General features: G+C 31.7%; 2 protein-coding genes and 1 long non-coding RNA gene across 3 annotated transcripts; all 3 read right to left on the bottom strand.

The window, feature by feature from the left end:
• Positions 1–2611: 2611 nt before the first annotated feature.
• On the bottom strand, positions 2612–3879 carry LOC123923991. The gene is made up of 2 exons (XR_006814554.1): positions 3831–3879; positions 2612–3664 (listed from the first exon to the last, which is right to left on the bottom strand). It is a non-coding gene; the product is annotated as an uncharacterized LOC123923991 (long non-coding RNA).
• A 47-nt stretch (positions 3880–3926) lies between these two features.
• On the bottom strand, positions 3927–5042 carry LOC123922263 (cullin-1-like). The gene is made up of 3 exons (XM_045974997.1): positions 4896–5042; positions 4422–4521; positions 3927–4166 (listed from the first exon to the last, which is right to left on the bottom strand). Exons 1-3 carry the CDS (start codon positions 5018–5020, stop codon positions 3927–3929), a joined length of 465 nt encoding a protein of 154 aa, XP_045830953.1. The 5' UTR covers positions 5021–5042.
• A 1534-nt stretch (positions 5043–6576) lies between these two features.
• On the bottom strand, positions 6577–9176 carry LOC123923779 (cullin-1-like). Its single transcript, XM_045976514.1, has 5 exons — positions 8933–9176; positions 8740–8839; positions 7415–7600; positions 7246–7293; positions 6577–6918 (listed from the first exon to the last, which is right to left on the bottom strand). The coding sequence occupies exons 1-5, from the start codon at positions 9085–9087 to the stop codon at positions 6748–6750; spliced, it is 660 nt and encodes a 219-aa protein (XP_045832470.1). The 5' UTR covers positions 9088–9176; the 3' UTR covers positions 6577–6747.
• Between the last annotated feature and the right edge of the window lie 4967 nt (positions 9177–14143).

Below are 14143 nucleotides of genomic sequence, written 5' to 3'. Positions count from 1 at the left end.
GGGGTATAACACTATTTACCCTTAAATAAACATCGTCAATCAACACCACAACAAGAAAATCAACACCACAACAACTAAATAATTAAATAAAATGAATCCTAATTTTTTTGGGGCGTTACGGTACTCATTTCCCCAACCTCCCAAGAGCACATATGAACAATGGATCTCACTCCCAAAGCGTTTATGATTTGTTTCTCAACGTTAGATCTACCTCAAAAATCTCAATCATTAGATCTTTATCAATTAATGTTTCCTTTTTTTGTCTCTCTAAGTGTTTTCTGAAACCACAATTTCAAAAACTGCAAAACTGTCAAAATTTGTAGCTTTTTATAACCTTGTTGCTCCATGGGCGGGGCGCATGCCCTTATATGCACCCTACACATGTCAAAATGACAAAACGCACATGAGGCAGTAGACTAATCACAAGATTTCACCAAAATACAACATTATGTGTTTGTCCTGAACGTGAGATCGAATCTGCACCTTCAAACTAATAGAAAAACTTGAGAGTGAAAAACAACTCTCCATTCACTATAATCATTGTTTACAATGAGATTTCAAATGGGTTTTAAAAAATTAGTTTAAAAAAAGAATCCTCAATTTGTACTCATTTTCTCAACCTCACAAGAACACATATGAACAATGAATCTCACTCCCAAAGCGTTTATGATGTGTTTCTCAACGTTAGATCTACCTCAAAAAATCTCAATTATTAGATCTTGATCTATTAATGTTTCCCTCTTTTTGTCTCTCTAAGTGTTTCATAAAACCCTAATTTCAAAAGCTGCAAAACTGTCAAAATTTGTAACTTTTTATAACCTTGTTGCTCCATGTGTAGGGCACATAGCCTTATGCACCCTACGCATGTCAAAATGACAGAACGTACATGAGGTAGTAGCCTAATCACAAGATTTCACGAAAATACAACATTATGTGCATCCTGCACGTGAGACAGAATCTGAACCTTCAAACTAATAGAAAAACTTGAGAGTATAAAACAACTCTCCATTCACTATAACCATTGTTTACAATGATATTTCAAATGGGTTACAAAAAATTAGCTTAAAAAAGAAATCCTTAATTGTACTCATTTCCTCAACCTCGCAAGAACACAAATGAACAATGAATCTCATTTTATGATGTGTTTCTCAACCTTAGATCTACCCCAAAAAATCTCAATCATTAAATCTTGATCACTTTTTTTTTCTTTTAATGATTCCCTCTTTTTATCTCAGCGAAGTGTTTCCTAAAACCCTAATTTCAAAAGCTGCAAAACTGTCAAAATTCGTAGATTTTTATAACCTTGTTGCTCAATGCGTGGGGCGTATCCCCGTATGTACCCCGCACATGTCAGAAGCACAGAACGTGCATGAGGCAGTAGCCAAAACACAAAATTTCGCCAAAATACAACATTATGTACGTCCTGTGCGTGAAACTGGATCTGAACCTTAAAAAAAACTTGAAATTTAAAGACACAACATATACCATATACACAATATTAATATATCATAACAATCAACTCCATGAAAACATGGTATATTCTTAGAAGAAGTATGGAAACATATGTATACAACATCAAGGAATCTTCAGTAGTGAAGTGAGGGTTGGGCAAGCTCTCTATAAGCTTCTTGATGCCCTTCTGGATAAAATCTCATCCTTCATCATAGTTCAAAATGAAGCTGCCAGACATGTTACAGAAGCCAGTCATGTTATTGAGAGAAATTAAAATACCAATACCAGCAAAGATAAGAATGGAGAATCACAAATGTGAAAAGACAAAAAAAAATATGAAGAGGTGAACGTTTTTTTTTGTGGACTTTTTATCAACTATGGTCATTGGTCAATACATTTTCATTAGGCATTTCTTTTTTCATACTGGCATTATATTTTGACCAATTTAATTCTGTAATTTTTTTTACAAAATTTAATGCCATTATTTTTTTAATAATTAAATTTAATGCCATTATTTAATTGTTGGGGTTTTACAATAAAATATTGATTTTCCCTTTTTAGAAAACAATAAAATTTAAACCTTTTTAAAAAAATGTTTGATCAATTTTATTTTTTTTAATGAATTCAGCCTTACACATGATAAGGATCATTTTTTTAAAACTTGGTATCCGGCCTTTGGACGGACTAATTCAAGGGGCCAATCTCACCGCCCACTTGCGGGACCCCATTTAAAGCCAGATTATTTTTTTATCTCTGTATGGACTTAGCCCAACGAAATTGGCACCAGGGGACAAGCCAACACCACTAGACCAACCCCAAATCGGTTACATGATAAAGATCATTAATTAATAAGAATAGAAAAGTGTCTCATGAGTTTAACTCTGTTGGCAAGATATTGCATTATATATGTAGGGGATCGGGGTTCGAATTTCGATTATCCCACTTAAATGTAAGATTTCTAACCACTAGACTACTTAGCAAAAAAAATAAATAAATACTCTCTCTGTGGATCTCATTATTTGCATAATTTGAATTAAGAAAAAAAAAAAAGGAAGAAAAAAACTACAATGTTACACGAACATTCCTAAGAATCCAAGCTATATATATATATATATCATCAAAAAGCATACTTTGAATATCAAAAGAATTAAGAGAGTACCTAAAATTAGCAAGCTAATCTGCATTTCTATTTCCCTCGCACCACGTATGAGACAAAATGACTTGTCAACTCAAAACAAGAAGATGTCTAATGCGAAACACCAAAGTGGGAGTGCTTCCATTGAGCTTAACTCTACCAGTCACCATATCTATCATCACTTTAGAATCGCTTTCAACCTGGAGATGAGTCATTCCCTGCTCCAACTCCAAGCAAGGTTCATTCCTAAGTACATGCCCCACATTTCTGCATGAAGCGCATCACAATATCCAATTTTTCGAGAGTAGCCCTTGATCCACTTTCCATTCGAGTCCCTTAACAAGCCTCCACACCCAGCAAGGCCTACCGTAACATTTTGAGATCCATTACAGCTGAGCTTGATGATTAAGGTATTTATTCAAGAAGCAATGCAAAAAATATAAAGGAAAATACAAGTTAGATAACTGCAAAAGATGAAAAAGGATTAAGGCATCATTAGTATGTTTGCAAGAAGGTGAATGATGGAAATTAGTGTTGAGATTTATGAATTATGAGAAAAAGTTTCACATTGGTCGGAAGAGTTGAGGTTGATCACTTTATAAGTGAGAAGACCTATATATAAACTCAATGCTTTAAAGATTCGGATGAAAATGTAGTGTTAGAGTCACTTGTATTAGAGAAATCGATTCCACATGAGGCTCCCCTCACGGTCCAACAATAAAAAGATAAATTTTAACATCGAGAATAAAGTATCAATCACTAATAAAAAGGAAAATAAAGTAGCAATAATTTTATAGATTCAATTTAAAGATATAAAAAAAGAAAATAAAGTAGCAATCTTGTAATCCACAAAGTAGCAATCTATGGTAGTATACTTTCAATTTAAAGATACCAAAACTTGCTATATCCGATATGAATCCTCTACATAATATTGAATGTTGGATTCTCTTTAATAATTGTTTCAGCAAACTGTTTTGGTTCTTTTATATTTGTCCTTTCTCCAATCTCTGAGTAAAATGTCAACATGTTATTAACCAATTTTTCATCAATAGATTCTCCTGCACGTTTCCGATCAATCTAAATACCAAGAAAAAAAAGAAAAAAAAAATCAATCAAGGGATAAAAATCATATGAATATCACAGATTCAACCATAAATGAACATTAAGGATTGATGAATATGGCAAATTTAAAAGATAGTATTAAATATTAGTAAAAAAGAAAAAGAAAAAAGAGAGAGAATACCATAGCTAATATTGCATTCTTTACTTGTCTTTGCAACTCATCATATACCTAAGATAAATAAAATGAAATTGAGAAAGGAGTAAAGCAAAAATAAAATTAGGAAAAGTGAAAAATTGTAGTGTAACATTTCAAAAGAATCTCATCACCAACCAAGGAATAGAAGGATAAGTAGCCAACTTTTTCAAGAGAAGAACGACTCCGTTTTTGGGTAAAATATATATCAAGATAACCAAAAAAACACGAGAGGTACTTGATCATCATTTTATGATTTGACCATCTTTTGAGCAAATCTCTTAACAAGAGTTCATCTTTCTTTTCTCGCAAAGATGGCAGAACCTATTGATAAGAAAATCACATTAGTTTTATTAATCAAAATACGGATGGTGGATGCATGTGATCGAGTAAGCAAATGATTCAGATTCACAATGCAAGTTAGTACAAATTTACAAAGCTTATAATAAGGCTATAGAGGATGAAAATAATCTCAGTGATTGAACTAGATTTTAGTACGAATTATAAATTGAATGCACAACATCTTGACAAATATGCAAAATTGAATATAGTAGCCAAATGTTTAAGATTGTTACTCACAGTTGATTTGATGTAATCTTTAAATGTTTCCTTGTATTTTTCATACAGTTCATTGGAATAGTCATGAGGACCATTTTGAGTGCACATATTGTAGACATTCCTGCATTGAAATTTAAGAAAAAAATATTGGCCAAAAGGAATATAGATTAAAGGTGTTGTGAAATAGCTGCTTGGACAAACTGTTATTGTTCAGCAATACACAATTTAATACAAAGTATTATGTGAAATTTGAATAAACTAATATTGTATGCGATATATCAACATCGGATACAAAAACACACAAAAATCATGCATGATCTATAAGGTACGGACACCATATATGAACACCGGATATAGATACAACTACACATCTACACAATAATAATTTAAAAAATATGACATATTAATCAAAATAATCATATGTGTTAATACATTACCGACATGTATTTGACACCAAAAAGAACACACATAATCTGAAAAGCATCGTATACGTACGTATATAACATTGAAGAATCTTCAGAAGTGAAGTGAGGGTTGGGCAAGCCTTGTAGAAGCTTCTTAATGCCCTTTTGCATATAAGCCCATCCTTCATCATAGTAAACAATCGACTGGTTTGACATGTTATAGAATTGAGAAAAGTACCAAAAACCTAGCTACAGTCAAATAAATATATGCGAATAATAATTAGGATATATATATATATATAGTTATTTGATCAAAGTGGGAAACAAATCGAGAGTGGATTTTTAATTTTTATAACAAATCAAGGAGTGGATATTTTCAAACCTATCTTCTTCTTTTTAAATCTTTTTATATAGGATATTGTCAAAATCTCTTATATATAAAAATAAAATAAAAAATTATGTACCAAAAAAAATAAAAATTAAAAATTTGTTCAAAAAAATAAAAATAAAAAAATCTAATTTTTTTTATGGTACCGAAATAAAATCTATTGTATCTTTGACTCGTACAGCTAATTAGATCTTGTAAAATCCAAATTCAATCCGGTAAAAATATTCAAAAATATAAATAAAAAATAAAAACATTAATTAAAAATAAAAAATAAAGTTTCGTAGATTAAAATAATAAAAAAGTCATATGCCAAAGTCACATGCCACCACCTATGGTCTTTAACGCCCAATTCCCTGCATTTACCACCACCGACTGCCGTCTGGATGGCCACCATGCATCACTTCAAACAATCACCCATTAAAAAATTAATAAATGAATAATTTAAATAGAAAATTCTTTAATTAATTTTTTAATATGATTTTTATAAGTGGATTGGACATTCATCTGTCAAACATTGTTAATGAAAAAATTAGATAGATTTTATTAATGAGCGATAAATTAGTTAGATATTATTTAATTATTTAATAAGTGATATGTGATGGATGAATTATTTTTTTTGAATGGCAAGTGATGGATATTGAATTCTTCTTTCATGAGTAATAAATATATATTTTTGGGTTTTTATTATCAGTGTTGGTTTCGGGTCAGCTCTACCATCAAGTAGTTTCAGCCTCCTCCCATCGCAGTTGTGGGAACCGAATCGTGGTCCTCCCTACTAAGTTCAACGTTAATCACCACTGGACCAACTAATAATTGGTTTAGTAATAGATTTCTTCGATTCATACATTACAATGCAAATCACTCAATAGACCCAGTTTCATACTTTATTGAATGATTATACAAGAGGCAAAACAGAAAATATAAAGGGAATTAGGCCCTTAGCTTAAAAAAGAGGTTATGCAATTTTTATGTATTATTATAGGTTTGTCAAGGGAGTTTATGATAAAATAAAAATACAATTTTCATTAGTGTGAACTTATAAAATACTAGTATAACCTAATTTATATTGCATAAGTCATTTGCATAAGGTTAATCCAAACGGGACCTTTAAGAGTTGAGATAACTAATATTAAATTACTGTGACAGTATAAAATAACACATTAACACCTAACTGCTTTAATTATCCAATATCCCCCACAAGCTGGTCATATAGTTGAAAATTGGCATTAGACAAACAAGTTGAGCCTGTAATTTCTCAAGGACAATGTGACAATCTGTTACTATATGTTTAGTATGTATGTGGAAGGTAGAGTTAGTCCCAATATGGCTAACTAATTTGCTATTGCAGTAGAGGAGAGCAAAATATATCAAAGGTAAAGTGTTGTCTAAGCAAGTATATACAATCAAACAAAGTAGCAATTGTAACCAAAAAAACAAAGTAGCAATCGTTGTTAATCTTTCAATATTCCACTAGTATCATACTAGCAGTATAAAAAGGGAAAATAAAGTAGCAGTCAATTTTATACTTTCAATTTAAAGATAGCAAAATTTGCGATCAAATTTGAAGCCTCGACATAGCATAGAATGCTGCATTTTGTTTAATCATTGTTTCTGCAAAGTGTTTTGGTTCTTCTTTTCCTGTGCTTTCTCCAATCTCTAAGTAGAAAGTCAATGCCTTATTAACCAGTGTTTCATCAATAGGCTCTCCTGCTCGTTTCCGATCAATCTATGGCAATAAATGAAAAGAAAACCATTATAGAGAAAAATCAAATGAAAATCACATATTAAACCAAATTAATATTATGGATTGATGAAAACTGGCAATATTTTGAAGATAATTAAATGATTAGTTTTACTGCTATTCAACTACATAACTATCACAGAAACATAAAGCATCATTAAAGAAACTAAGGCTTAGTGAAATCATTTTTCATGAATGCAAGTAATGAACTATCTCTTGGATTGTCAATCCAAACAAGTTTCCATCAATAGTTATAATGAACTGATAAATAAATTGATTATAAAGAACATAGAAATGGAAAACAGAAAATACCATAGCTAATATTGCATCCATTACTTGTCTATGCATCTCATCATACACCTGATAGAAATAAAATGAAGTAAAACTTGAGTTAAAAAACAGAGAAAAGAGGAAAGCAAAATAAATTAGGAAGGAAAATAAAAACTGTAGTGTAACATTTCATAGGAATATCATCACTAACCAAGTGATAGAAGGATAAGAAGCCAATTTCTTCAAGAGAAGTAAGTCCCTGTCTTGAGATATAGTATCTATCAAGATAGTGAAAACCCTTTGAGAGAAAAATTGTCATCGTTTTCTGATTTGACCATCTTCTGAGCAATTCTCTTAACAGGATTTCATCTTTCTTTTCTCGCAAAGATGGCAGAACCTAGTAATAAGAAAATCATATTAATTTCAATCATGTCAATGTTAATACCTATATTATTGACTTTTAATTGACCTTCCATATTTAGCAAAACCCGAATGGTTGGTGCATGTGAGTAAGCAAACAACTGAGGTTTAGTGTTAGAAATTGATAATTAAACAGTCCTAGACAACCAACTGACTTTGGTGTCTATTTATTTGTATAGGAGGTCCAAAATTATGAAAACCAAATGACGGCTCAGTCCACTAAGTACATCTGAGTTGATAGCTGCATGGACATTTGATATGTTAAGGGCGCGAGTTGTAAGTTACTTTAGGGCTAAACTGATATTATTTTTGTTCAAAACTGAGATTTTTGTTTAAAACCGAGATTTTGCCTATATTGTTGGTGGTATTCTAGAGGTGGTATATATTATAAACTATATTGTTGCATAATTTAGAGTAGGATAGTATTTTTGGGGCTGAATATTCATGTATTTTTCTTATATCAAATGCATCTCATACACATGAATATATATAGCATGAGTAGTGATGGTTACAACTATCAAAGAGTCACCACTACTAGGTGTTTAATCAATGATTAAACACTCCACTAAGCACTAAGTGCTTCCACTAATAACAATGACAATTCACTCATGTAACTCTTCACTTACATTAGATAATTTCCACTACTTTATCATATTCCACTAACATAAAATCAAATCAGCACATTAACTAACATATACTTTATAAATTTTCTGGCTCCGCCACTGGGCGTGAGTTATAATCCACAATTTTCTAACCCACTTGGGGTTGGTTCAGTGGTGTTGGCTTGAGTCATTGGAGTATGCTCCTCTCAAAGTCTCAAGTTTGATTCCCACGGTGCCGATTTCGGTGGGCTAAGTCCATACGGAGTAAAAACTCTGGCTTTAAATGGCCTCCCGCAAGTGGGCGGTGGGATTGGTCCCCTTGGAACAGTCGTCCTAGGGCTAGATACCAAGTTTTCAAAAAAAAAAAAAAAAAAAAAAAAAAAAAAAAAAAAAAAAAAAACTGCAATTTCCTACGATACTTCTTCAATTCTTCTTAATACTTGAAGTGTGTGATTTGTGACACTGACACTAGACTATAGACTATTTGACTAAAAAACAAAATATGGCTACTCACCATTGATTTGATGTAGTCTTCAAATATTTTCTTATAGTTTTCATACAATTGTTGGGAATAGTCATAAGGAGGCTTTTGAGTACACATATTGTAGATGATCCTGCATTGTAATTTAACAAAGAATCAAATCAACTAAACCTAAAACAAAAAGAAAGAAAAGGGTTGTAGAATATTTTCAAGAATTGAAACGTACGAATATAGGTTCATTCGTTCTTCACGGCCGCACAATGATAGCTCCAAGTGAGGGTCGGGAAAGTTTTCTAGAATGTTCTGGAGCTTGTTGGTGGTATTCTGAATAGTATTCAATCCTTCTTCTAGGGTGATCATTCTGCGAAAATTGTTTGCCATGTTGATGAATTGGGAAAAATAACAAAATCTGCAGCAACAACAAGTGAAAAACCTATACTACCGTCAAAAGGAAAACCTATGCTGTGTTTGATTTTACAACAACAAGAGGGCGCTATTTATTTATTTATTTATGGGCTTTTTTGTTAGGCAAACCATGGTTATGATCCGAAAAGTATAACTCGTTATATTATTGAAGTAGATTTTAATATCTTATTTAGATTTAAATTTTAATATCCTATTTAGATTTTTTTTTTTTTTAACCAAAGAAACTTATTGCATTTCATTAATTATCAAAAGTTCAATACACGATGGAATAATCTCAAATTTATGGAAACTGGTCCAAGAATTGGCCGCCCTAGCTAAAGTGTGAGCAACTGAATTCACTTGTCTCCTAATAAACTTAACTTCAAAGTTCACACATGATAACATAACAAGAATAATTTCATTAACGATTGAAAGAAACTCTGAGTTGCCTCGCCGGTTATGCCATATACTCCATAACAGCGTAGCCACTCTACCTATAGTAGCGTAATCCTCATTCTGACACAAGGCAAACACTCTATCTGTCGCACTGCCTTGCTGACAAGCTGCGGAACCCAAGACAGATGACAGTCCAGCTGCTTGCCAACTGGATTGAGCAGAAACGCGGGTGAAAAAAGTGTGTACATCATCTTCTACCTCATCTTCACATAATGGACAATGAACATCACAATCAACATAACGTTCTAATAACCGACGCCTCGTTGGAATACATCCCCTACATAATCGCCAAAGAAGATGACACGCTTTATGCGGAGCATGCGCTTTCCATATTTCTTTCCAATTACCTTCCACGTGGTATTTATCATTACGAAAAATGCACTTCATAGCAAGGTTGTACCCGGATTTGACAGAGTAACAACCATTTCGTTTTAATTTTGAGAAAATAGTAGTATATATATATATATATATATATATATATATATATATATATATATATATTGACAAGTGTAAATTAATTTTACAGTGTCATTCAATAATAATTATATATTCCATCAAATCACTTCACTACACCTCACTTTAATGGATGATGTGCAGGAGAGGAGTAACAAATTTTTATTGGATGTCCGTGTAAAAATAATTCATACCAACATAGTGTGTCTATTAAACTGTTTAATTTTATGGATTAAATTGACCAACAAAATACATATTAACTAGTCTATGTCCCGTGTGTTGCACGGGTTCTGCGAAACGCCATATATATGTTAATCATGGATGTTGTCAATCATGAATCACTACTAGAAAAAAAATTCATTTGGGACGGAAAAATCTGTCGCACAACAGTTGAAATTTCCGTCCCAAAATAATTTTGGGATGGAATTTGCGACAACTGAAATTTTGTCGCAATTCGCGCGTCGCAATGTATGGGGACAGAAATAATTCAATCCGTCCCAAACTTAGGACGGAATTCGGGACGGAAAAAAATATCAACTATCAGACAAATTTTAGAATTCCGTCTCAATTTAGTGACATACTTTAAATTTTAGTAAAAAGTTTTTCTCTCAATGATGGCGCTAACTTTCCCACAAAAAAAATTAAATAGATATTTGTAACGGAAAGAAAATGTTCGTCCCAAATTCGTGACAGAATAATATATTTCGTCCCAAGCTTGCGACTGAAACACATTCCGTCCCAAAGAAATGAATATAGATTTATAAAATCCATTGTGACAGAAATATGTCACATATTCCGTCCCAATTGAATATTGTTGCGATGGAAATATTTTCCGTCTCAAAATTCCGTCTTAATTGGATTTTTTTTCTAGTAGTGTTAATGTTGATTTAAATTAAGGAAATGATATAAATTAAACACAATTAAGTGAGCTAAGCACTAATTAGTATTATATTAATTAGTATTGAAAGGGCAAACATATAATGCTATTTATTTATTTTCATAAGGTTTTAGTAGTTAAAATGCTTTGATACAATTAAGCACCAAATAAAGTGTTCAACATGTACTTTATACTTTAGCAAAATAATTATTATCTCTGTTTTGCATCTAATTACGCGTTAAATCAAGCATTCAAATAAAATGATATAAATTATCAAAATTTGAATCACCAAACACATTTTTTAACCAATGAAAGAGAATACGTTTTTATTCAAAAGATTTTAGTAGTTAAAATGATTTTATACAATTAAGCATTAAAAAGAGTATTCAAAATGTACATCAAGCATGTGCCATGAAACTCGCAAAACGATATCAAGAATCTCTTAATAACAAATGAAAGCAAATATGTAAAACGATGACACTATTTAAAAAACCGATTTGAATTATCAAAATTCTAGTTAGAAGTTGATAATTTCTTCGATAATTTAAACATTGGTCACGAAAGAACATTCAATTGGTCATTAATTGTTTGCTTGTATGGTGATAAGTGGAAGGGCAAGATGGTACTTATACATGATATGCATGTTTTAGTAATATAAAAGGAACTTAATTACTATTGTCACAAAATAAAAAAAAGGGACTTAAACTACAAAAAATCATATTCTTATGAAACCACCCTTCAACTTGTCTTTCTCTCTCTCACCTCAAGCATCATAAATATCAACCTCATTTCATTGATTCCCCATCATCAAAGAGTTAATCCATGCATACCCATCACAAATAGAAACAATTGGAAGTAACCTTGAGTTTGATCTCTTCCCTTTTCCCTTTGTTCATCATGACTCATTCTCAACACCCAAGTATCTTATTCTTTCTCTTCCCTTACTTTTGGATTATTGCATGTGGACTATCTAATCAAATGTGAGCTCTTGGGAGTAATGAAATGCCATGGTAAAAATGTATACTTTCTTTATAACATGGGTTGAAATAAGAAAGCAAAGCGTTAACTATAAATTATTTGTAGAAAAGATTAATTTCATGAACACATGAACATAAATTATTCGTCGAAATGATTAATTTCATGAATAGATGACTAATTTTTTTTAACCCCCTAGATGATTCCAAATATGAACTCAATTTCATTTTTAAAAATATATATTGTGTTTATAACTTTGGATCGAAACTCAAGAGATGTGAACCTCTTGTTTTATAAGAGTTCATAAATTTTTATGAATGCTTGCTAAAGTAACACTTAGTTTATTATCACATTTCAACTTCTTGAAGACATACAAATAGAAACATTGTTATTTAATCAAACACAAACAAAACTTCTACAAACAAATAAATTTTAAGCAAACTAAGTATAATATGTGAAATTCAACAACTACCAAAGGCTTGTTAGTAAAAAATCACAACATTTTTTCAATTTCTCAAGCATATGTCAAATCAAATCTTCACAAATCCTCATTCTTGTAAGAAGATTAGCTATGTGGGCATTGCTCATCAAGGTCACTTGCAACTTTGAGATGAAGCATGCATTCACCTTGGTGGAAAGAATTGTTTGAAGCCATGAGACATTGATTTTGGTGGAAAGAATTATGGAAAGTCATGATAGGACGAGGGAGCGTATGAGTTGAAGGAGAGAAAGTGAAAATTATGGGTTTGAAGAGAGCAGGGCCGGCCCAACACTATATGAGGCTTAAAGCAAACTTTGAATTGGGGCCTTTTATACTCTAAAAAAAAAAATTATAATATTTTTTAAAAATTTACTTTTCGAGCTTTTTGAGATGCAAAATCATTTATTAAACTATTATAATCAATTTCAGTTAACATTTCTTTTTCTATCGCTAATAAAGCCAATCCATTTAATCTTTGTTGAGACATTGTTGATCTTAGATAAGATTTTATTAATTTTAATTTTGAAAAACTTCTTTCTGCGGAAGCAACAGTTACATGAATCGTTAACATTATTCTATAAGCAACAAATGCATTTGTGAAGGAGTTCATTCTTATTATATAGTTAAGTATATCAATTGGTGTATCATTTTCAACATGTATGATTTCTCTTAATATTTTCAATTCTGAAAATAAGTCTAATCCATCAATATCAGAGTTGTCGTTATGTTTTAATGAACATTCAAGGTTAAGACAACATTCTTTTAAATTTTCAATTTCCAATGACCTTAATTTCTCAATACTAAATAGAAAACCAAAAATATCTTGATATATTTTAAATTGTTCAAATCTACTTTGAAATGATGTAATTGCATGATCTAATATGTACAAAAATTGCTACACAAAATCGGAAAGTTTTTTGCTTTTGAGGATTGAAGAAGTATGGTGAAAGTTGAAACTTGGAATCATTCTTTTAAAGTAGAAAGTTTGAAGGGAGAATTAAATGATAGGAGGAATTTTGTGAGAAATTGATGCAAGAGACGTTGGTGGAGTTATTGTGGGAAGAAGAAACGATTCACGCGGCCGGCAGAAAATAAAAAGCGTATTCCTTTTTTTCACGCGTGCAGCAGAACATATTTAGGAATAGGGATTTTTTTTTTGGAGGCCTATTTTTCTTTGATAAAAAAAAAAAATTGTTGGGCCTAAAGCCCTAGCTTTGGCAGCTTGGCCCAATGGCCGGCCCTGGAAGAGAGTGGGTGTGTGAGTGGTGTAGTTATAGGAGAAGCAAGTCTTGCCTTACATGCATGACAACACTTGTCATTTGCCTTCCATGCAAAACACCAAGTGTCCCTCATGCACCTTGCTATTTCTCACCACATGCACTTGTCAAGTTGTCAATTAGTGATTGGTCAAAATGGCAAACCACAATTGGATAGAAATAATTAGGGTTAGGGTTTAGTAGCAATTAGGGTTAGAATTAGGCTTAGTAGGTTGAGTTTTTATAAAGATGGAAGATGGAAGATTTGATGACTAAATTAACTACCTAAAAATGGATTCAATGACTAATAAAAAAGATATTTGTGGATGTGTTTGCAATTTTGATGCATACCGGATTAATGTGACAGTGAGTTACACATTCGAGAACTAATAAAATGATGGTTTACCCCTTTTTTATTTGATTAGAATCTTCTATGTCCTTCCCATCCAACAGGTGATATCTTTTTGTATTGTAAATTTTATTGGAAGATACTTTTCAATAGCCGAAGAGCGGCCATCTTACGATATATGGTAT

This window comes from Trifolium pratense, linkage group LG4 (assembly GCF_020283565.1).
Source record: "Trifolium pratense cultivar HEN17-A07 linkage group LG4, ARS_RC_1.1, whole genome shotgun sequence".
In the NCBI taxonomy this organism is placed as follows: domain Eukaryota; kingdom Viridiplantae; phylum Streptophyta; class Magnoliopsida; order Fabales; family Fabaceae; genus Trifolium; species Trifolium pratense.
Note: the sequence above shows the minus strand (reverse complement) of the source record. Positions and strands in the feature narration are given on the sequence as shown.